General features: G+C 28.7%; 2 protein-coding genes across 2 annotated transcripts; both read right to left on the bottom strand.

Annotated features, from left to right (window-relative positions):
* Positions 1-3,256: 3,256 nt before the first annotated feature.
* LOC100255574 (pectinesterase inhibitor 5) lies at positions 3,257-4,036 on the bottom strand. Its single transcript, XM_002272278.3, has one exon. It carries the CDS (start codon positions 3,913-3,915, stop codon positions 3,370-3,372), a length of 546 nt encoding a protein of 181 aa, XP_002272314.1. The 5' UTR covers positions 3,916-4,036; the 3' UTR covers positions 3,257-3,369.
* A 3,534-nt stretch (positions 4,037-7,570) lies between these two features.
* Positions 7,571-9,278, bottom strand: LOC100250305 (galactinol synthase 2). The gene is made up of 4 exons (XM_002279121.5): positions 8,805-9,278; positions 8,382-8,702; positions 8,148-8,282; positions 7,571-8,048 (listed from the first exon to the last, which is right to left on the bottom strand). The coding sequence occupies exons 1-4, from the start codon at positions 9,126-9,128 to the stop codon at positions 7,806-7,808; spliced, it is 1,023 nt and encodes a 340-aa protein (XP_002279157.1). The 5' UTR covers positions 9,129-9,278; the 3' UTR covers positions 7,571-7,805.
* Between the last annotated feature and the right edge of the window lie 3,984 nt (positions 9,279-13,262).

Genomic DNA, 13,262 nt, shown 5'->3' with positions numbered 1-13,262 from the left:
CCCTAAAAACGGGTCTCTACTAATAAAATGAAGCAATCAGGGCAGTGGACGAGTAGATCAATGAGTACCCAGAATAAATCATGCACACGTGAGAATCAAAATATGCTTAGACAATTACCAGAGTGAAAGTAAGTGCGTACCTGGGCGACGAGCCACCATGCGCTATCAAGAGAGAGGTTAGTGCATAATTAAGAAATAATAGCATGCAGGTCGGAGAGCAGGATAAATAAATTGCGCGTGACAAACAAATCAATCAATCATAAAATCACGTATGTGGGGCCCCCACCAAAGCCCGATTGATCTTGCACGAATTAATCTCACAAATTCCATTGTTCTGAAATTATGAAAATGACATTCATGCTTATGTAAAACCAAGAAAAATTGAGAACCGGAATAGAATTAAAATTGTTCACGTGAAAATTGGATTTTTGGAATTTATTTGAAAATTGGAGCTTTGGGAATTAAATTTGAAAATTGGAATTTTGGGAATTAAAAATTAAGTTCAAAAATTGAAATTTTGAGAAAAAATGTTTAAGAATGGAATTTTAAGATAAATAAGTAAATAGAATAATAATAATCATAACAAAAAATAGTAATGATTAAATAAATGAAAGTGAATATTAAAATTTTGGAAATTGAAAATTAAATTTGAAAGTCGAAAAATTAGAATTTCAGAAATTGGGAATTGAATTTGGAAATCAGAATTTGTTTGAAAGATTTATTTTAAGATGACATTTTAGAAATTAAATTTGGGTATTAGAATTTTTGAAAAATTAATTTGAAGATTGAAGTGATTAAAAAAAACTGAAATTTTGAAAGTTGTTTTGAGAATTCAATTTGTGAAAACGTGTTCGCCAAAAAGCAAAAGAAAGAAAAATGGACATAAATATTCAAGCCCACCAAAAAGTCTTCTGCCATGTTATGATTTCCACGCAAGAAAGGAATAATAAAAAAATATATATAAATGGCTTTGAGAGCTTTACTCAAAGTAAAAAAATAGGCACGAACCCAAATGCCTTGCTAGAAAAAAACAATTTGAATTAAAAACTTTTAAAAAGCATCCCACTGTCTTATAATCCCCCAGCCGCCCAATTCTTTTCTCTCTCTACAAAAAAACAACGAATTCCTCATCCCCACAGTGAGCATGAAGATCGAAGACTGTACCTAAGAGAGAAAAAGAGATGTGAAGTTTACAAAAAAAATCTTACCTGAAAGGCTCCTCCCAAGCACAGCTTTTTTTCCGTCTCCCTCAGACTGTCTCTATCTCCCTTTTCTTTGTTTTTCTCCTCTCCAGATATCACCCTCTCCCCTTTCAGCTTTGGTTTTTTTCTTTCTAAAAATCCGGACCTCTACTCTCTTCCTCTGAAAAAATCCCTTCTTTTCCAAAACCTCAAATCCTTAAACGCCAGCCTCAAAACGCCCTCAAAATAATCTTCCCCTCTTTCCTTTTTCTCTTTTTCCAGATTTCTTCCCCCTCAAATCTCCCAACTGCTGCCCGTCTCCAAAAACCCTTTCCCCTTGAGGATACAAATGACTATCGAGAACAGAGTATAAACGAGAAGGGAGCAAGCATAAAAAGGAAAAATAAAACAAAGCATCCAATGAACGGGTGGGAAGAATGAGATGAAAACGAGATCCAAGAATGTGACTCAGATGCAAATAGGAAAGCTATGAGGAATTAAATCACTCTCAATCAAGTAGCATATGAAGAAAAAAAAGCATCGTTCATTCATATCACAATCACCATAATACTAGTGAAATCAACCACAATAAATATGTAGTCTAGTACGCGCACCTGAAAAAAAACTTCCCTTCCAAAGAGACTTCTGTATCCAGATTCTCTACTTCTTCTTCCCCCTCTGTAGCCTCCTTTCCCCTAGATCACCATCTCTCTCTGTTCCTCCTTTTCTTTTTAGTCGTCGCCTCCCCCAAAAAGAAAAAACGCTGCTGCCCGCGTTCCCTCTTTTCCGATCTTCCCCCCTTTCCTTTTTCTCTTTTTCTTCTTCAAGCTTCACTCCCTCCAGCCGATTCCTACCTTCTCGGGCAAGCCATTACCTGCTTCCCTGTTCATCTCTGCAGGTATGGGCTCCTCCAACTCCAGCATGGCCTCTGCCATGTCTCTTTCTCTCCTCCCATCTGGTGGTCCCCCCTTTGTTTAAAAGAGAAATGCCCAGAAGAGAGAAAAAAACTCTCCCCCCCGGGCCCCTCATAAAAGGGGTCTACAAAAAGTAATTAGGACACATGAGAGTAAAAATGTAAAATGAAGATATTAACTTAAAAATAAATTAATTATTTTTACTTATTACTTAAAGTTATTTTTTATTTTAAGCTACATCATTAAGTTATTTTCCTAAACATACTTAATTTACTTGATAACTTAAATTAAATTGAATTGCCAAACACCCCTAATGATAGATTGATGGAAATGTTCTTATCAAATAATTTATGAGAAAAATTGGCAACCAATGTCAGATTTCATAGTTAGAATGTTGTCAGAAACAATTACTTTTAGTGATGAAATTTTACTTTGTGACCAAAATTTTGTTCTTAAATATCAATTTCTTGCGGCGTGAGTTTCTTGCTGTATCGAGTATGGATTTTTTTTGGGCAACAAAGTCATGGGCTGGTTAATTAGCATTCTCCTCCCCTTGGTATCACATAGAAGAGACGCTACTCTAATTCTATATGACATGTTAAAAGTAGCTATCAATTGTTTGTTGGTATGGTTCCCAAAATATAACCAAAAATTATTTTTTATATTTTTTAAGACGGGTTTGATTAAGAAAATTCAATAAAATTTTCTAATATATTTACAATTAATCAAATAATTATGTTAATATAAAAATATATTAACTTATAATAATTATATTATACTTTTAAAATAAAATTTGATTTCAAATAAATATGAGATAATGTTTTATTCATATAAATTAATAGTCACAAGGTGGTTTATATAATTTTATTTCATTTTTATTTTTTAATAAAATTTTAAAAACATTGTATACATAAATTTTGGGAGTCCCATAAAAATAAATAAAACGATTAAAAAAAATATGTAAATAAAATTATTTGTACGGTACAACTCTTTATGGTAATACTTTTTAAAAAAAGAATATTTTTCAAGGCGTGACTTTGCAGAATGTCGGCGGTCGGCCTCTTCATCCTTGATTTCATATTGTTAACCTTTTTCCAAGTACATATCTAGAAACAAATTCAAGCCACTGCAATGTTTGTGAGCCCTCAAACTCTCCAAAAATGAGTAGTAAATTCACATCAGTTTTTATTGACCAACCAACAGTATTGCATTCCACATTTATTGTACGTTAATTCCAAGAACGTGAGCTTTACCTCAAGGAAGACACACCATCTTCAACGAACACCAAGCATACCAAGAACAACCAAAGTAATTCCTGCTAATTTAATCACGTTGTGGTTGTCAACTGTGAGGGGAGATTCACGGATCGGCGGACTTTGCCGGTATATATTTTCACAGTTTATAACCTGACCACTTCCCTTCTGAACCCAGCCCAGCACATCATGGAAAGCCTTTGAAGAAGCCGAGCCCCACGCCCTCTGGAAGTCCCCCGCCGCTGCTCCATAGTTGGATTGGCAAGTCGTCATTCTTTGCTTGTCCACTGGATCAGTAGCTTTCTCCAGCAGCCCCGGTATTTTATCCACCGCTTCCCTAACGTGGTCTATGGTTATTGCCACACTGAGGAGGCACAGCCCCTCCATGTTAACTGCCGGAGTCCGAGGATCTCTGAGGATGGTATTGAAACAGAATTGATAGTCCTCCGTTTGCTGGCATACCTGCTCGACGACGTCTTGTCCGATCGCATGTGAAGGATAGTAGAAGAGAGTGGTGGCCATGAGGGAGATATGAACAAGTAACAGTACCCCACTCAAGGAAGCCATTTCCTTAATTTCTTCTTTCTTCGGCGAATTGCCAGAGATTAGGGCCACAGAAGGCTTTAAATAAGTAAATTAAGCAAGAATTTTCAGGGGAGATTACTGATGATTCTGGAAATATATCTCATTCCCAGTCTCTCTACCATTAATGTTTCTTGGGTTTTAAGGAAAAAAAAAAAAAAAAAAAGAGGTAACGCCTCATGGCTGTTAATGGTAAACAATATGGGAAGATCCAAAAACTAATAGATTTCCTTTTATTTAAAAATAAATAAAAGTTTTAAAAATTATTTAAAAAATTAAGACATCAAAAGAATTTTAATAACTTAAATTTTAAAATTTATAAAATTGATTTTTAAATATATAAATTAGAATGTGTTTCACAATGATTTTAAAAAATGTTTCTAATATATTTAATACTAAAATCTTAAAAAAATTAGAAATACTTTCTAAAATAATTGTTGAACACACTTTTAATTTGATTTTATGTCTTCATTTTACTAGGTGATCTATACAACGTATTGTAGTGTCCATTAGAGTAAGATTATATTATAATAAATAAATAAAGAGTATTATTTAAAATTAATATATATAAAAGAAAAAAAATAAAAAGAGAAAAAAGACATTATATCTTAGTATCTTACTACCTATTTTATACCAAACGCATATTTTGTTAAATATCCTATTTTGTTAAATATAGGATATAATATATGAAATATGGTAAAATAACTTATCCTAAAATATTACTTGGGGTTGCAACTTGGACGACAACTTAGGCGAGTTGGTTGAGTTAATAGCTCAACATAACTCGTCCTCTAATCCAAAGTACTTAACCCAAGCTTAACCTAACCTTATTTTTCTAAATTCAGGTTGATCTCATGTTGATTGAGTTGACTGGTTAAACTCGAGTTGATTGAGTTAGACTCGAATTATTTGGATTCATTGTGTTGAAAGATTTAAAATTCATCTATAATGGTTTTTTTTTAAAAACTTGTTTTCTATATATTTATATCAAAATTTAAATAATAAATAGCACAAAATTTCAAGATAATAAAAAAAAAGTAAAAATAAACTTATATATCTTTTTTAAAAAGTAATAACTATGTGATATAATTATAATTTGATATTTTTTTCTTCCAAAATTAAAAAGAAAATGAATATTATCATTTAAAATAATAAACATTAACATTATAAATATCATAAAAATATTAAATCAAGTTCGAGTTATCCTTGAGTTTTTTAAACCTTAGCTTGGATCCAATTCAAATTGAATTCGAGTTGAAAAAACTTAATTCAAGTTTAACTCAAGTAATGGAAATATTTGCCTAAGTTCACCCAAACATTGGGTTGGGTTCCAATTGGGTCAAACCAATCCGTACAAGTTTCACCCCTAATATTACCAATAAAAAAATTAGATATGATATATTACCTTGTCCTATTTCATGTTATATTCAACATATAAAAAATAACAACTTATATTAAAGAAAAATTATATTTTTTGAAATCTATTTAACTTACATTTTTTAAAGTAATTTTTAAAGACATGAAATAAGTTTAATTTTTTTTAATAAAATTTTTCATTTTTTATATAAGTTACTACTATTTTTTTTCTTCAAGTCAAAAAACAAAAAGGTGTCAAAACTGTAAATTATTAATTATTACTTTAACATTAATAATTATTCATAAGCTCAAACTTTAACTATAACTATTAAAGATATTTTAATAATTAAAATGTAATTAAAAATTAAGAAAGTTAGTGTTTTTTTATAATTTATGTTTTTTATATTATAATAAAATAAAAATAAATCAATAATGTGCTGGATTTGGCTTTCGGGGGTTTTCTGATCTTGAATTCATGTCAATCCCAGTATTTTTACATTCCTACTTTTTCAATTCAAGTTAAACTCACCTATAAATCTGGCTGGAGGGATTGGACCCTCAAATGGTGGCCCCATTTGTATCAAATTTGTAATTTCTAAGTAAAAGAATACTTGAAAGTTTGGAAAGATTAGGACATAAAGAGCATCGTTTATCCTATGTTTGGCGGGAAAGTGATGGGGAATATATTTGTAAAAGAAATATTATATATAATATTTTTTAATTTATATGTGATAATAATTAGATTTTTATGAAGTTAATAGAAATATCTTTATAAATATTTTATATTAAAAAAAAGTTATGAGAGAGATGGAATAAAAATATGAGAAAAAATGACAGACATCATGTAGAGAAAGAGGGTTTATTAGGAAGTAAATGTGATGAAAAAAAACATTTAATGAAGTAAAACGGTTCATGGTTTAAGATAGAGATATCGTAATTGTATTTTTTTAGATTTTTGTTTTTTGTAATATTTTCTATCATATGATAAAATGTTCTTTCTCATTGATGAAAATAGTCATAATTGATCAAATCATATTAAAACTTTATGTACCTTTTATGTGATTTGCTTTATTTTTTATGTTTTTTTTTTAATTTATTTACAATGATGTTTTTGCCGACATAAGTGAAATGAGAGCTTCTGCATACTCAACAAAAAACAATAAAAAAAGAAAAAAAAATATTAAGAAAAATGATTTTTTTTATATTTAATTTTGTTATATACAAAAAATCAATTATAATTAAATTTAAAAAATTTAAAATTTATTTAATCCTTATATTACATAGAGAAACATGTGAAATAACTTTGAAAAAACACATAAAAATAATTTATTAATTTTAAAACTATTTTCTAATTTTCTTTTTTATTTTTTTATTTTTTATTTTCTTTTCTTAGTATTTTCCCCCAATATTAAAACTAAGCAGATAAAAATTTAAAATAAATTAAGAAAAGATGTAATTAAATTAACCTCCACCCTTATATATAATATTTTTTAAATTTTTAGTTTCATTATAAAAAAATTAAATATATTTAAAATTAATTAATAATTTATATATTTTAAAATTATATAGGAAATAAGTGAAATGAGTTTTAAAATATATATAAAAATAATTTATTAATTTTAAATCTATTTTTTATTTTTATTTATTTTTTTCTCTCTATTTTTTTTATTTTCTTTTAATTTAAAAAAGTAAAAGAGATAAAAAGAAATCTGATTAAATTAATCTCCTTCCTTATCCTTAAAGATCTAGTATCCAACTTTCCATTCAAATTAAATCACTTATATGTTAAAAAGAAATGTCAAAGGGAATGATAATGAAAACTTTCAACCAATCAGTAATTATGCCTAAAATAAAGTTTTCTTACTATTTTTCAATATTTCTTTTCTTTTCACATACGAATATTTTTTTTATGTACATTTAATCCTTCTTATAAGTATAGTTTTTAAAAAATAAAATTTCCTCTTAATAAATAAGTTAAAATTAACTTCAAAATTATAAATAACATATAAATTAAAATTAAATTAAATTAAAAAATGCTTTTTAAATTGGTTCTCATTTTAATATTACCCTTTTTTTTCTACCCCTCAAGTTGGGATATAACCTAGCCATAATTAAGTGCCCTGCTGTACCGTACTTAATCAACTTGCCTTCACCGTAACAGGTCCGCTTTTGTTGTCTCAAATAAGCCTATACGATTCTTGTCCCACGTATTTCAATTCCATTTCCCAAAGAAATAAATAAATAAAAAGAAAAAGGAGGGAAAAAAAGAACAAATAAAACAGGCTTAAACCGCAGATAAAACAGAGTGTCTTTGAGATTTTATGTATGACTGGAAGTAATTTGCCTTGTAGTGGGCAATCATTAAGGATATTACAAGTGAACAACGTAAAAATTCACTAACCGTGACAAACCCCCAAACCACAAAAATAACCAACATTTTCATCTCGAAAATGGGAATTCACCGGTCATCTGATTGCATGCCCCTTGGATCCTCTTCTCCACGAGAGTACTGGCCTCTTCTAGGCTGCTGAAGGGGCTCTCACAAATTCAACATGCCCCACCTCGGAAAGAGCTGCAATGAAAGGCTCCAAATTCACCTGCTCCCCCGGCAAAACGCTGCTGTAATCATTCGCCATCATCCTCGTCTTCTTGTAATCCAATGACTTGTCATTGTATATCTCCCACCATTTGTTTACCAGCATCTTAATGTCCTCTCTCTGCATGTTGTCCTCCTTCCCTGTGTACCTCCATGGCTTCGACCCCTGGTATACCATTCACTAATATTTGTATTAGTATACATAACCACCACAGGTTATAACTTACGAATTAATCTCCCAAAATCAATCTTCTGTGGTACTCACCGCTGCACAGTAGTGAACAACTTTCACTTTATCAAGCTCTACATTCTCAGGATGCCGCCACAGCATGGCAAGGACAAGATTGTAGACCAGAGGAATAGGCTTATATACATCCCTGAAGTACATATTCAAGAAATCCTGCCAAAAACACATACACATTTTCCTAAATAACAAAATCCCAGAACCACAACCGGATTATGTTGGAAGAATATCATCAGCAAAAGCTTATGTGTTTACCTGCTCTGCAAAAGGGGTTGCAGGGGTGATCCTGAGGGTTTCCCAGAGATCTTCATAGGTGGAGAGGCTGGGCTCAAACACAAACATGCCTGCGTTGAAGTAAAGTGAAGGCGGCTGACCCAGCTCCGCCGGCCACTGAACCTTTTCCGGACACTGTTGGCAGTCTCCAATCTTGTACTGTGGCGTGTGACTCCATGTTTTCTCACAGAAACAGTCCATCACTGCATAGAAATGTCCGTCTGGTAGCTCAAAGAGGTGGTCAATGTTATCGTAGACTTGAATATCCCCATCCAAGTATATCATCTTACTGTACTCCACGAACTGATTCATACAAAAATGGCATGTAAATCTACAAATCATGCAAAGATTCATGCAAAATGACAAAAATAGTGATAGAGGTAATGAGAAAGTACTATCACGTACCTCCCAGATACGGATCTTTGAATAATTGATAACGTAATAGGCCATGGCGAACTGGGTCTGGTTCTTGTAAACCGGCACAATCTCTCTGACGATGCACCCCTGGGATTCCAGTTCTCGGCTGTGCTCCACCGGCACGTCCGGTAACACCGCCACCACAAGCGGGTAATCGGATTTCACCTTCCGCAGCCCCTTGGCTAACCCAACAACACCTTTCACGTAGTCCCCGTTACCGGCCAAGAAGGCCACGTATGCTCTGTCCGGAAGACTAGCCGGTTTCAAAAATCCGGACGGTTTTCCCGAAGCGGAGATGATTTCAGGAGCCATGTGAGCGAGAATGTGCTAGAGTGGATGGGAAGGAAGAGAGACGACGGTTCTAGAGAGAGCTGAGGCTGGAGAATCTGACTCTGGGTTGTCTTTCCTTCTTAATTGAGGATGCCGATGGCGCGTTTGTGGCTTAAATAAGCGATAAATGATATTTAAAATTGAAGAGGGTGAGCATAATTTGGTAACTTCATAGGTCATGTGATCTTGGGTTGCCTGCTGACACGTGCCTCAGGTATGATCCAACGGTTGTGCAGTGTCACCGGGAAGGTTCTGGAGACGTGGCATGTGGAAGAGAGTCTTAATGGTACGCAAATTTCTTATACTTATCTTGCCTCGCCCATTCAATCTAACTTTTTTTTTATTATATTAAAATAAATATATTTTATAAATAATTAAAATACTATAATTTTTTATAATTTATTATATTAAAAAATATTTTTTATTATTGTTACATATTAAAAATAAAAAATTTAAAATTAAAGTAAATTAATTTTGTACATAATATGAGTATAAGGACTTAACACCCAAATCTGTTATATATTTTTTAAAAAATCTCAAACTTATTTCCAACTTATTTATTTAAATTTTAAACATGTTCCATTAGGGCAGGATAGATAAAATAAAAAATAAAAGAAAAACAAAAGAAAAACTCATCTTATTATCATTTCTATTACAAAAAGAGTATTCTATAGCTAATAAAAATGTCGGATTCTCCTATTTTTATTTAAAAAATAAATTTTAATTTTTTAAAAAATAGAAATTAAATAAAGCACATTTAAGAATGTTCTCCATGTTTTAAAATGAAAGTATTTTCTTAATATTTTTTAAAAGAATATATCTATAAAATGTTTCACCAAATAACATTATAAGTAATTTCATCTTATGTTTTTTTTTAAATACCTTTTAAATTAAAAATACTTTTAAAATTTTTTGTTAAACATACACTTAATTTATTTTAAGCAGAATTACACGTCAATCGAACTTCACGATTAAAAAAAAAAAAAAAAAGAGGTAACGCCTCATGGCTGTTAATGGTAAACAATATGGGAAGATCCAAAAACTAATAGATTTCCTTTTATTTAAAAATAAATAAAAGTTTTAAAAATTATTTAAAAAATTAAGACATCAAAAGAATTTTAGTAACTTAAATTTTAAAATTTATAAAAGTGATTTTTAAATATATAAATTAGAGTTTATTTCACAATGATTTTAAGAAATGCTTCTAATATATTTAATACTGAAATCTTAGAAAAATTAGAAATACTTTCTAAAATAATAGTTGAACACACTTTTAATTTGATTTAATATTTTCATTTTACTAGGTGATCTATACAACGTTTTGTAGTGTCCATTAGATATTATAATAAATAAATAAAGAGTATTATTTAAAATTAATATGTATAAAAGAAAAAAAATAAAAAGAGAAAAAAGACATTTTATCTTAGTATCTTACTACCTATTTTATACCAAAGTATCTTACTACCTATTTTATACCAAACGCATATTTTGTTAAATATCCTATTTTGTTAAATATAAGATATAATATATGAAATATGATAAGATAACTTATCCTAAAATATTACTTGGGGCTGCAACTTGGATGGCAACTTGGGCGAGTTGGTTGAGTTAATAGCTAACTCAAATCCAACACAAATTAAGAAAGAATCAAGTTAAGGTTAACATAACTCGTCCTCTAACCCAAAGTACTTAACCCAAGCCTAGCCTAACCTTATTTTCTAAATTCAAGTTGATCTCAAGTTGATCGAGTTGATTGGGTTAAACTCGAGTTGATTGAGTTAGACTCAAATTATTTGGATTCATTGTGCTGAAAGATTTAAAATTCATCTATAATAGTTTTTAAAAAAACTTATTTTCTATATATTTATATCAAAATTTAAATAATAAATAGCACAAAATTTCAAGATAATAAAAAAAAGTAAAAATAAACTTATATATCTTTTTTAAAAAGTAATAACTGTGTGATATAATTATAATTTGATATTTTTTTCTTCCAAAATTAAAAAGAAAATGAATATTATCATTTAAAATAATAAACATTAACATTATAAATATCATAAAAATATTAAATCAAGTTCGAGTTATCCTCGAGTTTTTTAAACCTTAGCTTGGATCCAATTCAAATTGAATTCGAGTTGAAAAAACTTAATTCAAGTTTAACTCAAGTAATGGAAATATTTGCCTAAGTTCACCCAAACATTGGATTGGGTTCCAATTGGGTCAAACCAACCCGTACAAGTTGCACCCCTAATATTACCAATAAAAAATGAGATATGATATATTATCTTGTCCTATTTCATGTTATATTCAACCTATAAAAAATAACAACTTATATTAAAGAAAAATTATAGTTTTTAAAATCTATTTAACTTACATTTCTAAAAGTAATTTTTTAAAGACATGAAATAAGTTTAATTTTTTTTAATAAAATTTTTCATTTTTTATATAAGTTACTACTATTTTTTTTCTTCAAGTCAAAAAACAAAAAGGTGTCAAAACTGTAAATTATTAATTATTATTTTAACATAAATAATTATTCATAAGCTCAAACTTTAACTATAACTATTAAAGATATTTTAATAATTAAAATGTAATTAAAAATTAAGAAAGTTAGTGTTTTTTTATAATTTATGTTTTTTTATAATTTATGTTTTTTATATTATAATAAAATAAAAATAAATCAATAATGTGCTGGATTTGGCTTTCGGGGGTTTTCTGATCTTGAATTCATGTCAATCCCAGTATTTTTACATTCCTACTTCTTCAATTCAAGTTAAACTCACCTATAAATCTGGCTGGAGGGATTGGACTCTCAAATGGTGGCCCAATTTGTATCAAATTTGTAATTTCTAAGTAAAAGAATACTTGAAAGTTTGGAAAGATTAGGACATAAAGAGCATCATTTATCCTATGTTTGGCGGGAAAGTGATGGGGAATATATTTGTAAAAGAAATATTATATATAATATTTTTTAATTTATATGTGATAATAATTAGATTCTTACGAAGTTAATAGAAATATCTTTATAAATATTTTATTTTAAAAAAAAGTTATGAGAGAGATGGAATAAAAATATGAGAAAGAACGACATACATCTAGTAGAGAAAGGGGGTTTACTGGGAAGTAAATGTGATGAAAAAAAAAAACATTTAATGAAGTAAAACGGCTCATATTTTAAGATAGAGATCTCGTAATTGTATTTTTTTAGATTTTTGTTCTTTATAATATTTTCTATCATATGATAAAATGTTCTTTCTCATTGGTGAAAATAGTCATAATTGATCAAATCATATTAAAACTTTGTGTACCTTTTACGTGATTTGCTTTATTTTTTATGTTTTTCTTTTAATATATTTACAATGATGTTTTTGCCGACACAAGTGGAATGAGAGCTTCTGCATACTAAACAAAAAACAATAAAAATAAAATAAAATATTAAGAAAAATGATTTTTTATATTTAATTTTGTTATATAAAAAAATCAATTATAATTAAATTTAAAATATTTAAAATTTATTTAATCCTTATATTACATAGAGAAACATGTGAAATAACTTTGAAAAAACACATAAAAATAATTTATTAATTTTAAAATTATTTTCTAATTTTCTTTTTTATTTTTTTATTTTTTCTTTTCTTTTTTTAGTATTTTCCCTCAATATTAAAACTAAGCAGATAAAAATTTAAAATAAATTAAGAAAAGATGTAATTAAATTAACCTCCACCCTTATATATAATATTTTTTTTAATTTTTAGTTTCATTATAAAAAAAATAAATATAATTAAAATTAATTAATAATTTATATATTTTAAAATTATATAGGAAATAAGTGAAATGAGTTTTAAAATATATATAAAAATAATTTATTAATTTTAAATCTATTTTTTATTTCTTTTATTTTTTTCTCTCTATTTTTTTTATTTTCTTTTAATTTAAAAAAGTAAAAGAGATAAAAAGAAATCTGATTAAATTAATCTCCTTCCTTATCCTTAAAGATCTAGTATCCAACTTTCCATTCAAATCAAATCACTTATATGGTAAAAAGAAATGTCAAATGAGAATGATAATGAAAACTTTCAACCAATCATTAGTTATGCCTAAAATAAAGTTTTCTTA

Source organism: Vitis vinifera, chromosome 7 (genome assembly GCF_030704535.1).
Source record: "Vitis vinifera cultivar Pinot Noir 40024 chromosome 7, ASM3070453v1".
NCBI classification, from domain to species: Eukaryota; Viridiplantae; Streptophyta; class Magnoliopsida; order Vitales; family Vitaceae; genus Vitis; species Vitis vinifera.
Note: the sequence above shows the minus strand (reverse complement) of the source record. Positions and strands in the feature narration are given on the sequence as shown.

Coding starts and splice junctions, on each gene's coding strand:
- LOC100255574 (XM_002272278.3), bottom strand. CDS start 3,915: ATGGCTTCCTTGAGTGGGGTACTGTTACTTGTTCATATCTCCCTCATG.
- LOC100250305 (XM_002279121.5), bottom strand. CDS start 9,128: ATGGCTCCTGAAATCATCTCCGCTTCGGGAAAACCGTCCGGATTTTTG. Junction 8,703..8,804: donor CAAAGATCCGTATCTGGGAG/GTACGTGATAGT, acceptor TGTATGAATCAG/TTCGTGGAGTACAGTAAGAT. Junction 8,283..8,381: donor CAACCCCTTTTGCAGAGCAG/GTAAACACATAA, acceptor TGTTTTTGGCAG/GATTTCTTGAATATGTACTT.